The sequence below is a fragment of the Nerophis lumbriciformis genome, linkage group LG05 (assembly GCF_033978685.3).
Source record: "Nerophis lumbriciformis linkage group LG05, RoL_Nlum_v2.1, whole genome shotgun sequence".
NCBI classification, from domain to species: domain Eukaryota; kingdom Metazoa; phylum Chordata; class Actinopteri; order Syngnathiformes; family Syngnathidae; genus Nerophis; species Nerophis lumbriciformis.
In genome coordinates, this window is record NC_084552.2 from 39,052,833 (window position 1) to 39,067,853 (window position 15,021).

At 40.2% G+C, this 15,021-nt stretch overlaps 1 protein-coding gene across 5 annotated transcripts in view; it reads right to left on the minus strand.

The window, feature by feature from the left end:
• The window catches only part of nlgn2a (neuroligin 2a), a 440,867-nt gene that overhangs the window by 112,804 nt on the left and 313,042 nt on the right, over nucleotides 1–15,021 (minus strand). For 4 of the 5 annotated variants that reach the window (XM_072913207.1, XM_061960372.2, XM_061960376.2 and 1 more), the window contains one exon: nucleotides 5,838–5,891. The exons of the other annotated variant lie outside the window; for it this stretch is intronic. In XM_072913207.1, the coding sequence (XP_072769308.1) occupies nucleotides 5,838–5,891 (54 nt within the window). The remainder of the gene's footprint in view (nucleotides 1–5,837; nucleotides 5,892–15,021) is intronic. 5 annotated transcript variants of the gene reach the window in all.

Consider the following 15,021-nt stretch of genomic DNA (forward strand, 5'->3'; position numbering starts at 1 on the left):
GTTACCCAAGCCAGACAGGTCAAAGGTATGAGTCTAGACTAAGATGTATCCATTGGTTATCCAGGTTGGGAGTGGAGCACATGGCTAACATCCCTGTTCCGTAAAAAGCAATATGTTACAGAAACAACAACAAATATTCCCAAAACTTTTTGGCGTGATGGGCTTCCAAAGTCATCAGTAAAAGCATCTACGAATGGCAGTGGTGAAAGTCGGAAGGAAGCCACTTACAGGAATTCGGAAATCCTAAATACCAAACGTAGGACTAAGATGATAATGTATGAAACTGGGAAGCTAGCACACGTTACATCACAAATGAGACATTATCAGATAGATATCCTCGGGATAGGCAAATGTAGATGGACAGGATCCGGAGAGATCATCACCAACACTGGAGAGACTGTCTTGTACTCCGGGAGAGATGACAATCTACCCTACGTGAGAGTTGCAATCATATTAAGGAAAGAAGTTGAAAAAAGCTTAATGGAATGGAAACCTATCAACAGGAGGCTGATCAAATTCAGGCTGAAAGGAAAACGAATAACCACCACCATTTTCCAATGTTATGCTCTGACAACTGACAGTGATGAACTAAAAAAAAAAGACTTCTACGATATGGTACAAGCTGAACGAAGTGAAATTCCGGGACATGACATGAAAATTGCAACGAGAGACTTGAATGCAAAAATAGGAAATGAAAACACAGACAGTGTGAGAGTAAAGAGAAAAGATGTCTGAGGAACCATAAATGGCGATGGTGAAAGGCTGAGTGACCTTTGTGCTGCCCATGATTTGATCATCGGAAGAACACTTTTCCCACATAAAAACATCCATAAACTAACTTGGATTCCAACAAATGACAGAGACAAAACCAGATTGACCACATCATAATAAACAGTACCTGGAGACGGTCCCTCCTTGACGTCAAAGTGATGAAGGGGGCTGATGCCAGCAGCAACCACTACCGAGTCGTACCATCAGTTAGAGTGAAGTTAAGGAAAGCAGGCATCAAGAAAAAAGGAAGGAGACAGTTTGATGTTGCAAAACTAAAAGACCCCAAGGTTAGAACTTGTTTTTTTGCTGCAACTGAAGAACAGGTTTGAAGCCTTAGCAGATCTTGATGAATCTCAAGAAATCAATGATATGTGGGACAGAACCAAGACCACATTCATTCAAACAAGTGAAGCTTGCCTGGGTTACAAAGTAAGGAATGCATATTAGCAGACACGTGGGACACCATCAAGAAGCAAAAAGAGATGAATAAACTTGTCATTCACTCAGAGTCTGAAAGGTTAAAACAGAATTACAACCGCTGGTACCAAGAAGTGAACAAGTCATTAAAGAAAAAGGCAAGAACAAATGAAAGGAAATACTTTAATGGTCTCGCAGCTCAAGCAGAAGATGCAGCAAAGAAAAGATAACAAGAGAAAGTGTTAAAGCTCACCAAAATAATCAGTGGGGAGTTTAGAGGAACACCAGATGCACAAATCCCAACAAACATGGCCAGATTCTTAAAACAGATACAGACAGAGATGCCTGATGAAGTACTACATAGACCAACACCGCTAACAGATGCAGCCATTCAAGAAGCAGAAGAGGATCTCAACATAAGCATTGACCGTCCATCCGAAGATGAACATATTTCTGGGTTAAGACTTTAAGATACGGCAAATCTCCTGGACACAATAACCTTATTGCAGAACTGTTTAAAGTAGAACCAAATGCTGCTGCAGAGTTTATTGTGCCAATTTTTAAAGCAATGTGGGAGAGAAAACAAATTCCAGATGACTGGTCTGACGGGATCATCGTCAAAATCTCCAAAAAAGGAAACCTCAGAAATTGTTATGACAGTGTGGTATCACTCTCCTTTCAATTCCAAGCAAGATTTATTCGAAGATCATTGTCATTGCATATGACAAAGGCAGTGGACCAAACGCTCAGAGAGAAACAAGCATGGTTTTGCACAGGAAGGCGTTGCATGGACCAAAGATTTGCACTTGGCAATATCATAGAGCGGTGCACAAAATGGCAGACAGATTTATATCAAATTTGTTGATTTTGGGAAGGCGTTCAAAAGCTTGTGGCAAATATTTTGATCTTACAGGATACCATTTATAAAGAGCTTTTACCCTAACTTTTCATACAGTGTGGGAAATAGTAGCATACAGTTTGAAGTTAAGTCAGGAGTTAGGCAGGGATGTGTCATGGCTGCGCTTCTTTTCATAATCACCATTGACTGGGTAACGAGAAGAACATTTTCTCCACGTTGGAATACCTCGATTTTGCGGATGGTCTTGCATTATTCTCACATACACCCCAGCAAATGCAAGCAACGATGTCACGCATGTGTGAGTTTGCACAACCAAGTTAGCCTCAAGGTCAATGAAGGCAAAACAGAACAAATGACTTTAAATAACTTAAATCTATTGCCACTACAAGTAAATGGAAAATATGTCTGAACTACAGAATAATTCAAGTACCTTGGCAGCATTGTCTGATGTGATGGGGGAGCAGAAAACGACATTAGAAAATGCCAAAACAAAGCCAAAATATCCTTCAAAATGTTGAACAACGTTTGGAGATCGCAACTGTATAGCACAAGAACAAAGCTCGGACTATACCAGAGTTCTGTCCTCTCCACCTTGCTATATGGATCGCAGTGCTGTAGACTGACGGAGAAAGACCTCAATAAAATGTCAGTCTTCCATACAAAGAGCTCCAGAGGGATCCTTCAAATTTTCTGGCCTTGCAAAATTACAAATAAAGACTTGATGTAAACAAGAGGACATGGGAACCATTGTCCTGACAAGAAGATGGAAATGGATTGGGCATATTCTCAGAATGGATGCTCTGAATATCACCCGTGTAGCTCTTCACTGGACACCTGAAGGAAGGAGAAAGAGGGGACGACCCATGAGTTCCCGGCACAGAACAGTAGAGAGAGAATTGAAGGACCTAAATCACACATGGGATACTATTCAGAAACTGGCCCAGGGCCGACAGAAGTGGAGGACTTTTGTTGCTGCTCCACATGCCAATGGAGGCACATGGGGCAGCAAGTAACTATGTAAATAAGTTTGTAAATATACACAATGAAACCCACTTTTTTGTGTGCTGCAGATGCGCTCATGGGAGAGAGGCTGTACTTACTGTGCTCAAGACGCATAAAATGCATACTTAAGGAGTTGTTTTTGTCATATAGAAGATATGTCAATAATATACAGTATATTCTACATGAAAAAACGAGCGGCATTAAAAAAAAACACCAGCAGACACCAGAACGTATCCGTTGAATTTGTTTTCATCAGCCCCTATAAAATTATAAAAGAATGTTGCTGTATAGACGATATGTCTACTTTTTATTTTTGACAGATATGTGTGAATGTTGTCTGTCTATCTGTGTTGGCCCTGCAATGAAGTGGCGACTTGTCCAGGGTGTACCCCGCCTTCCGCCCGAGTGCGGCTGGGATAGGCTCCAGCACCCCCGCGACCCCGAGAGGGACAAGCGGTAGAAAATGGATGGATGGATGGATCGCTGTTAACAAATATGTTGACACATACAAACATTCTCTGTTCCTCGTCAGTCTCTGCGGCGCGAGCACTGATCCTGCAGCCGTGTGTGTAACTGTCTCAGGTTGCACATACTTTTTAGAAGTGCTAAATAAAACGGTAAACAGTGCTCGGAAAACACTGATGAGTGTTGATAAATCTCATTGTGTGTGCCGCATAATATGTTTGCGTCTTTTCCTCACAGGATTGTGGGCATTTTGCTAATCACCATATGTTCTGCTTTTTAATGAAGAAGGACGCAAAACGGATTGCACGCCTTATTGTGCTCACTTTAGAGACGCAATACACTTGGCACACATTTAGTAGATCAGCTTTGTGTGTGCTTTCAAGTTTGTACGTGGTTTAGTACATAAACCTTTAGTAGTTTCAGGCCTTATGTGTTTTGGTAGCATCTTCATCCTGAATCACAATATTTTCATGCATAATTTGAAGGAAATATCTAATTTGGCTGCCAGATGCATTGTTGCAGGTTGTAGCAATGCAACTAAAGAAGTGGTCAGCCGACATACACGACAAAGGATAAACATATGTGGATAAACCTTTCCAGTCGAACTGACTCGTGCAAAATGTGACAGACCAAGCGAGTGGACTGTAACTTGCAGCGATCATTTTAATGACTTCGAAAAGAAGAAGGCTTTTAGTCAGAGTTGGGATGGAAAACATTTAAATGACTTAAGCCAAATGTGATCCCAAAAATCAGGAGCACCCTCAAGGGGTAAAAGACTGAGTCAGAACCCTGCCGTATAACGGAGAAAGAAGAACACATCAAGCGCTTTAAAACAAGAGACAAAGAAGGCTAGTTTTTCATTGTGTGTTCTCTTCTACTGATGTTTTTCTCAAGATGTTTAAGCATATTTTACACTATTTAATTATTTTTACAATTACTTACTTAATTTTATTTGGAATACATATTATTAATGTTGACTTTTCCCTCTCACTACTTAATTGTTTTTTGTGATTTTAACACACCTTTTTTAAATTTATTTTACAACTTGTTCATGTTACGTATTGCACAAAAATGACTTGATATTTGTACAAGCACTTATTCTACTGAAAAATCCACAGTACTTTTCAGTTCATTACGGCACATTAAAATAGGAAAACACTATAATAAATATATATAAATAAAACAATATAAATAAAGCAACAGTAAATACCGGGTTCACAATTTATAAAGCACATTTTATGACATGAATGCTAATTAGTATGCACTTTATATCATAATACTGTGTGTGTAAGTGCATATATAAACGTTTAGAGAGTCTTATTTACACACATTTTCTAAATGATCCAACAAACCAGTGACAACAGCTAAATAACTGGTTTGTAAATTATGTAATTTTGTAGAAACGCTGACTCAAATATGTTTAAAGTCTAAACATGCAACCATTAAGCTTTTTTATATATGATCTTATCAATAATGGGTAAAACATTTATGACTGATTATAAACTGCACACTAATGAGTATTCATGTCTGAAATATGCTTTATAAATTATGATTTTGGTATCAACTAATGATTTAATAATACTTAATAGTGTGTATTTATCATAAAGTGTTACCAAAATAAGATGAGTTTCTTCCTCTTTACGGACATGTTGCAAATGTTAACAATGTAGCTCTGTTCAACTTGTTCCAAATAAAGTAAAGAATAATATGACATATGACGTCCATTGAAGAGCACGGTGAAGGAGGGAAACAAAATAAATCAAATGAAAACAAAAATAGCATGAGAAGAAAAATAATAGTGTCCCCCTCCAAGAAACAAGAGTGATGATAACATCACCTCTACTGCAGCGAGGAGATAAAGTGGCGACATCCTCCAACGTGGGCCACAAGCGTCCTTGGATGACTTGACACAAACCCCAGCCCCACTCACAACCCACCTTCTTGATGTGGTGTGATTGGCTGTCTGTATATTTGTGGGTATAACAACTTCACCTTTGAGCCAGGGGATTATTGAGGCCTCATCATGAGCCACCTCATTGTGCGCACGGCCTCATTTACATTTTAGGACACAATTTTGAGGACAGAGCTGGCACGATGCGTTCAGGGTCGCCTAGGCAACCGTGATGAAGACACACATTATGAAGCGTTAGCCAGGTGGAATCATCTCAGGCAAGTCATCACACACATGTTTATACGTATTCAACATGTGTGCAGAACTTTGGGACGTGAGTGTGCTTGTGTGCGTGTGTGTTTTCACTCGGCATACACACCCCCAAAAAAGACTGGGAAACAAGAAAAAAGGCAAAACATGCATCAAAAATACCTTCATCTCGAGGCTTGTTGGCTGAAGATTCATCATGTTTTTTTGTGAGCGGACCTAGGGTTCAGAAAAAAAGGGGGGGAAAAAGAGAAAAGAGAAAATTCAAAAAAGATTACTGGCAAAAACTTGTTTTTTTTCTTTAAAAAAAGAAAAGACAAAAAAAGAATAGTAAAAAAAAAAATAAGAAAAGAAGAAGCAAGAGCAAAAAGGACAAAGCAGTGTTTCGTGTGTGTGTGTGTGTGTGAGGTTGTTGTTTAAAAAGAGGACAAAAACAAAATGCATCACAGACACATTCATCACAAGAAAAGACACAAGATCAAAAAAGCTGATGAAGTCATCGCCTCCTGCAGAACAAACAAGCCCCTCCCGCAACTCCAAACCCTGATTGCTGTGTCTTCATCTTCATTGGCTCACTTGGTGGGCTTGAAGAACAAGACCCCCCCTTTTACGTTTTCAATAAAAACAGTAATAGTTAAAAAAGAATAAGAGTATCGATGGGGTCCTGTTCCTAAAACACCCCCCCTTGCCCCCCCCCCCCCCCCACACACACACTCTAATGTTTGTAAAAAAGCCACACACCAAATCAACGGTCAATTCAATCTTTTTTCGATCCACACAAAGAAGACCTCAATTACACGGCAGCACTGTGAGACAATACGCCTGTAATGGTAACAAGCATGTTAAGAATGTTCACAGACAAAAAGGGGGCCACTTTTGATTTTTGTGCGGCGCCGTGGGTGTTTCAAATTGATTCACAGAGCCTGTCCGCAATTACGTAACACAACAAGCAGCTGATTGAGGTAACAAACAAACACATAAAAAAGTGGTGTTTTTGTGACGTCCGCCCACTGGCCGCTTTTCGGAAATTAGGGAGGGGAGAGAAAGATATATTTATTATTAACAGCTATAATATATTGCAAAAAGTATTTGGCCACCTGCCTTGACTCACATATGAACTTGAAGTGCCATCCCATTCCTAACCCATAGGGTTCAATATGATGTCGGTCCACCTTTTGCAGCTATTACAGCTTCAACTCTTCTGGGAAGGCTGTCCACAAGGTTGCGGAGTGTGTTTGTAGGAATTTTCGAGCATTCTTCCAAAAGCGCATTGGTGAGGTCACACATTGATGTTGGTCGAGAAGGCCTGGCTCTCAGTCTCCATTCTAATTCACCAAAGAGGTGTTCTATTGGGTTCAAGTCAGGACTCTGTGCAGGCCAGTCAAGTTCATCCACACCAGACTCTGTCATCCATGTCTTTATGGACCTTGCTTTGTGAACTGGTTTTGATTGATTGATTGAAACTTTTATTAGTAGATTGCACAGTACAGTACATATTCTGTACAGTTGACCACTAAATGGTAACACCCGAATACGTTTTTCAACTTGTTTAAGTCGGGGTCCACGTTAATCAATTAATGGTGCACAGTCATGTTGGGAGAGGAACTGTTCCCACAAGGTTGGGAGCATGGAATTGTCCAAAATGTCTTGGTATCCTGGAGCATTCAAAGTTCCTTTCACTGGAACTAAGGGGCCAAGCCCAACTCATGAAAAACAACCCCACACAATAATTCCTCCGCTGACCCCTCTCTGTCAGTTTACGTGGCCTACCACTTCGTGGCTGAGTTGCTGTTGTTCCTAAACTCTTCCATTTTCTTAGAATAAAGCAGACAGTTGACTTTGGAATATTTAGGAGCGAGGAAATTTCACGACTGGATTTGTTGCACAGGTGGCATCCTATGACAGTTCCATGCTGGAAATCACTGAGAGCGGCCCATTCTTTCACAAATGTTTGTAGAAACAGTCTCCATGCCTAAGTGCTTGATTTTATACACCTGTGGCAAGGCCAAGTGATTAGGACACCTGATTCTCATCATTTTGATGGGTGGCCAAATACTTTTGGCAATATAGTGTATATAATTCGGTATAAATATTTTATTATTATTTAATTGTTCTAATTATAACCTTAAAACCAAGGAATGCATTTCACAGTCACTATGACTTACCATTTCACCGATAAATAGAGGGTGTTTGTAGTTATAATTACTACCTATTTCAAAATAGCCTTTATAAAAAGAATGTGCTGATCATGTATAAACCCAGGTTTGAAAAGCCAAGAAGATGTAAAGGAAGCATCATCCAAAATAATTTACGCCACCATCCTTGAGCTAAGGTTCAAAGAAAAAAAAGAAACCTGTCACCTGCTGCACCAAAATAAAACAATCAATAAAAGCGAGTTCAGTACAGTAAGCTGTCCATCAAAAAGTAGGAAATGGAGTCTGGTGGGAGGGGGAGTGCTTTAATCAAGCGGCCATCACTGACAAGTTGACAAGAGGAGCACCTGATGGCGTCTGATTGACATCATTTTTACAACAAGCGACTTGAGACGGCATGCAGTGGGAATCAAGCCCGGCTTTAAAAAAGAATGCTGCGTGATTATGTTCCCAATCAAAGGAGCTGACACAATTTGAGCTTGGTCAGCTTAAAACGGAGACCCCTCCCCCAAACCACACAGCTGTCGATGTCAGGAACACAAGGGTTGTGCATTCGTTTCTTTCTTTCCAACTTTCCCCAATTCTTTCATTTGAACATGGAGAAAACCTTGAAACAGCACGCCAACACCCTCCAATTGGACGCCTTCACACATTGATGCAAAGAAGATAGATAGATAGATAGATAGATAGATAGATAGATAGATAGATAGATAGATAGATAGATAGATAGATAGTACTTTATTGATTCCTTCAGGAGAGTTTTCTCAGGAAAATTTAAAAAAATTCCAGCACCAGTGTACAGAATTATTATACAGAATGTACAAGAATTATTAGCAAGAATTGAATATGATAGGTTTGAGGCAAGATTTCAATGGAAAAATCAAAGGGACATAGAACTTAACCTTGAGGATATAAATGTATCGTGGCCTTGTCCGGAACCAATTAACAGCGATAAACGAGGGACGGATAATATAAAACAAATGTAATTATTTACCGGTAATCATATAATTCATTATTAAGTTAAAGTTGAAGTACCAATGATAGCCACACACACACACTAGGTGTGGTGAGATTATCCTCTGCATTTGACCCACGACCCTCAACCCCTGGGAGGTGAGGGGAGCAGTGAGCAGCAGCGGTGGCCGCGCCCGGGAATAATTTTTGGTGATTTAACCCCCAATTCCAACCCTTGATGCTGAGTGCCAAGCAGGGAGGTAATGGGTCCCATTTGTATAGTCTTTGGTATGACTCGGGCCGGGGTTTGAACTCACGACCTACCGATCTCAGGGCGGACACTCTAACTACTAGGCCATTATGTTTTTAACTATTGAATTAATTATGTCATGATTTAGTTAATTAGTTCACTATTTAATTAATTCATGATTTGTTTAATCATTTCTGAACCAGTGTGTCAGCGTTTGAAGAATGTATTTTAAAGTTAAAAAGTTAAAGTACCATGATTGTCACACACACACTAGGTGTGGCGAAATTATTCTCTGCATTTGACCCATCACCCTTGATCACCCCCTGGGAGGTGAGGGGAGCAGTGAGCAGCAGCGGTGGCCGCGCCCGGGAATAATCTTTGGTGATTTAACTCCCAATTCCAACCCTTGATGTTGAGTGCCAAACAGGGAGGTAATGGGTCCCATTTTTATAGTCTTTGGTATGACTCGGCCGGGGTTTGAACTCACAACCTACCGATCTCAGGGCGGACACTCTAACCACTAGGCCACTGAGTAGGGTCTATCTGTCATAGCCACCCGTCAAAGTCAGTGTGCGGGGCTAACACAAATCTTGTCCAATGATTGCTTTGGTCAGAGCTTTGGAAAACAAAACACGGCGGCGAAGGAGGATATGCTAATACTTTTTCGAGAGTTGGTGCTAGATATTTTAGACCTTGTGGAGTATGTGCAAGCAAACACCCGCTGGCCCAGAGCATGTAGCAGTTAAAGTAGAGGAATTTATTGATGTTGTCGGGAGTTATTTCCGCACTTTCAGACCAAGATATCGAACAGTGATCCTCCGCTTCTCTGGTCGAAGTTCTACAGACAAGTGGAAGTGGTAACCAATCAGGTGTTAGCCACACCCACTGACTTTAATGGGTGAGTTTGAAAGATAAAATAAATTAATCTAAATCCTTGAACCAAAAAATAATTCATTAAATCATGAAATAATTGATTACATCCTGAACTAATTAATTAAAAAATTAATTAAACGATAAAATATTAAATATTTAAATAAATACATGATCAAATAATTAAATGTAGGTCCTATTATGTAAAATCCACTGTTCCTTCCTGTCGGTACTTGTTATTGTCTATTTAGGGTCACCCAGGTCTAGAAAATGTGAAAAAAAGAGCTTGGTAAATGTAATTTGTAATCTGTTGTAGTCCAAAGTTGTAATTAGTAAGTGCCTTCAATTATCCTCCTCTTGTTGTGGGGCAGACTGTCTTGTACATGCACATGCATGCTCCGCTGTTGCCATTTCTACTACAAAGTAGCGTATACTTCTAACTCAGTGATTCTCAAGCTGTGGTGCGTGTACAGGCTCCATCTAGTGGTACGCCAAATAATCACTTGAGTAAAGTACAGGTTTTTTTTCTTCTCATATTTAAACACAATGTTACTGGTCAAACTGTGTGTAATGTTACAGTGGCCGAACATGTTAAATATACTTGTTATTAGGGCTGTGAATCTCTGGGTGTCCCACGATTCGATTCAATATTGATTCTTGAGGTCACGATTCGATTCAAAATCGATTATTTTTTTCAAATCAACACGATTCTCGATTCAAAAACGATTTTTTTCCCGATTCAAAACGATTCTCTATTTGTTCAATACATAGGATTTCAGCAGGATCTACCCCAGTCTGCTGACATGCAAGCAGAGTAGTAGATCTTTGTAAAAAGCTTTTATAATTGTAAAGGGCAATGTTTTATCAACTGATTGCAATAATGTAAATTTGTTTTAACTATTAAATGAATCAAAAATATGACTTATTTTATCTTTGTGAAAATATTGGACACAGTGTGTTGTCAAGCTTATGAGATGCGATGCAAGTGTAAGCCACTGTTACACTATTGTTCATTTTTTAAATTTTTTTATAAATGTCTAATGATAATGTCAATGAGGGATTTTTAATCACTGCTATGTTGAAATTGTAACTAATATTGATACTGTTGTTGATAATATTCATTTTTGTTTCACTACTTTTGGTTTGTTCTGTGTCGTGTTTGTGTCTCCTCTCAATTGCTCTGTTTATTGCTGTGTTGCTGGGTCGGGTTTGGTTTTGGAATTGGATTGCGTTGTTATGGTATTGCTGTGTATTGTTTTGTTGGATTGATTAATTAAAAAATAAATACATTAATTAATTATTTTTTTATTTTTAAAAAAAAATAAATAAATAAATAAAATCGATTTTTTAAAAATGAGAATCGATTCTGAATCGCACAACGTGAGAATCGCGATTCGAATTCGAATCGATTTTTTCCCACACCCCTACTTGTTATATAAAACCTCTTGTTTTTAATAAATACTTAGGCCTACTGTTGGTCATTGTGGTGGTACTTGGAGAGCCAAATGACTTTTTAATGAGTGTAGATTACTATCAGGGAATGTCATTATTGCATGACTTTTCTGAAAACCTTCAGATATTTGTCATTGAAGTGTTTCATTAGATCAGAGAGCATAATATAATATTGTGTGACTCTGAGTGAGTCTTTAAAAGGTTACGTTAACGGCGTTGTAAAAATTAAATCAGCAATAAATTAGTTATTAGAACATAGTTAAGTATACTTAACAGTGTTACACTGGAAGACGACCTGGATACCTTTTCTGTTGCGTTCGCCACAATGCTAGTGGTTTTGCATGCGTGCTTGGTGTTAGTCCTTCACAATTAGTTCATTTAAAACTTATTCCAACGCAGTCAGTCTTTCGAGGCAAAAAGGTCAAATACATTCTGGAAAGAGAGGCCAAAACCAACAAACTTCAACTTAGCCGAGTAAAATTAGGAGAAAAAAATCTGAAAGGTAAATAGACGACGGCGGCCATGTCATGTGAAACCGAGTGTAAGCGGGAGGCAAACAAGAGAGAAGCGGCGAGTAACGGGGAAGCCGCCGGGGTGACATTTACGGAGCGGTAATTATCAAGTAGGCATGAAGGTTAAAGCCATTTTCTACTCTACTCTACAGGAGTCACACACACACACACGCATACGTGCAAATACAACCCAACACACCTGTCAGCTTATCCGTTCATGCATTCAGCAACAACAAATGCTTTCAGAGTTTAAATCTGACTGCAAATAAGATCCCTTGCAGGCATGTTTTAAATGAAAAAAGTGAATTTGGGAAACGATATTGAATTCATCCAAGGTCTATATTGTCTTCTGTTATTGGCCTCAAGCTGGTTTTGATTGTTTACAAACTCATCTGGTTTATTAATAAATGTATAACTATATAAAATAAGTCAAACTAAAGAAGCCTCCAAACAATCCAAAAGTGGATAGTTGTGTCCTGCAGTGTGATGACTGCAGGAGTAAGGAAGATGTGGATGAGGAGCGTGGGGCCGTTAAGGCTGACATTATTATTAGACAATCTCTCCAGCGTCATGATGGACTTGGCAGTAAGCTGTCAGAATGGGACATAATTGTTTGATGGGAGCTTCTCTGCTAACTTTCTCATAAAGTGGACAAAGGAATCCGATATTTGCAACAACTTCATATGGCCCGTCCGCTCCCAGGTGTAAACACTGCACTCAGAACTTTTTTAATGAAAAAAAAAAAAAAAAAGCAACAAATCCCCATTCAAGTGAATGCTACATTGCTATTGGCTGAGGGATTGGAAATGGGAGGGGTGGCTTTGAACGCATCGTGGTGTGTTGATGCTGATGTTCTTTTGCCACATGTGCACTTTTGTCATGATGTGTTACAGCGCCACCAACATTCGGATGCCATCATGCATTAATGACCGGAGTAATGATTACACTTTAGAGCAGTGTTTTTCAACCTTTTTTGAGCCAAGGCACATTTTTTGCGTTGACAAATTCCAAAGGCACACCACCAGCAGAAATCATTAAAAAACTAAACTCAGTTGACAGTAAAAAGTCGTTGTCGCAATTGTTGGGTATGACTTTAAACCATAACCAACCATGCATCACTATAGCTCTTGTCTCAAAGTAGGTGTACTGTCATGACGTGTCACATCAAGCCGTGACTTAGAGTTTTTTTTCTGTTTTCCTGTGTGTAGTGTTTTAGTTCTTGTCTTGCGCTCCTATTTTGGTGGCTTTTTCTCTTTTTTTGGTATTTTCCTGTAGCAATTTAATGTCTTCCTTTGAGCAATATTTACCGCATCTACTTTGTTTTTGCAATCAAGAATATTTCAGTTGTTTTTATCCTTCTTTGTGGGGACATTGTTGATTGTCATGTCATGTTCGGATGTACATTGGGGACGCCTTCTTTGCTCTACAGTAAGTCTTTGCTGTCGTCCAGCATTCTGTTTTTGTTTACTTTGTAGTCAGTTCAGTTTTAGTTCAATCAATCAATGTTTATTTATAAAGCCCTAAGTCACAAGTGTCTCAAAGGGCTGCACAAGCCACAACGACATCATCGGTACAGAGCCCACATAAGGGCAAGGAAAACTCACCCCAGTGGGACGTCGATGTGAATGACTATGAGAAACCTTGGAGAGGACCGCATATGTGGGTAACCCCCCCTTCTAGGGGAGACCGAAAGCAATGGATGTCGAGTGGGTCTGACATAATATTGTGAAAGCCCAGTCCATAGTGGGTCTAACATAATAGTGAGAGTCCAGTCCATAGTGGGGCCAGCAGGAGACCATCCGAGTGGAGATGGGTCAGCAGCGCAGAGATGTCCCCAACCGATACACAGGTGAGCGGTCCACCCGGGTCCCGACTCTGGACAGCCAGCACTTCATCCATGGCCACCGGAGCTGTGTGTCTCCCCCTCCACAGGGAAAAGGGGGGCAGAGGAGAAAGAAAAGAAACGGCAGATCAACTGGTCTAAAAAGGGGGTCTATTTAAAGGCCTACTGAAACCCACTACTACCGATCACGCAGTCTGATAGTTTATATATTAATGATGAAATCTTAACATTGCAACACATGCCAATACGGCCGGGTTAGCTTACTAAAGTGCAATTTTAAATTCCGCGCCAAATATGCTGCTGAAAACTGTCTCGGTATGATGACGTCAGCGCGTGACGTCATGGATTGTGGAGGACGTTTTGGGACAGCATGGTAGCCAGCTATTAAGTCGTCTGTTTTCATCGCAAAATTCCAAAGTATTCTGGACATCTGTGTTGGTGAATCTTTTGCAATTTGTTCAATGAACAATGGAGACAGCAAAGAAGAAAGCTGTAGGTGGGAAGCGGTGTATTGCGGCCGACTGCAGCAACACAAACACAGCCGGTGTTTTATTGTTTACATTCCCGGAAGATGACAGTCAAGCTTTACCTTTGGCCTGTGGAGAACTGGGACAACAGAGACTCTTACCAGGAGGACTTTGAGTTGGATGCGCAGACGCGGTACCGTGAGTACGCATGCAGCTGCGGCTTCCAAACATTTGATCGCTTGCCCGTACGTGTGTGCCGCTATGTGCATGTCACGTACGTAAATTTTGGGACTTTGGGGAAATATATGTGCTGTATGAACTTTGAGGAGGTGAACGGTACTTTGGTGTGTTGTGCAGGTGTTTGAGTTGTATTGGCGGGTTATATGGACGGGAGGGGGGAGGTGTTTGTTATGCGGTATTAATTTGTGGCATTTTAAATATAAGCCTGGTTGTGTTGTGGCTAATAGAGTATATATATGTCTTGTGTTTATTTACTGTTTTAGTCATTCCAAGCTGAATATCAGGTCCCACCCGCCTCTCACAGCATCTTCCCTATCTGAATCGCTCCCACTGCCCTCTAGTCCTTCACTCTCACTTTCCTCATCCACGAATCTTTCATCCTCGCTCAAATTAATGTGGAAATCGTTGCTTTCTCGGTCCGAATCGCTCTCGCTGCTGGTGGCTATGATTGTAAACAATGTGGTGCTGTGAGGAGCTCCACAACCTGCGACGTCACGCTACTCGTCTGCTACTTCCGGTACAGGCAAGGCTTTTATATCAGCGACCAAAAGTTGCGAACTTTATCGTCGATGTTCTCTACTAAATCCTTTCAGCAAAAATATGGCAAT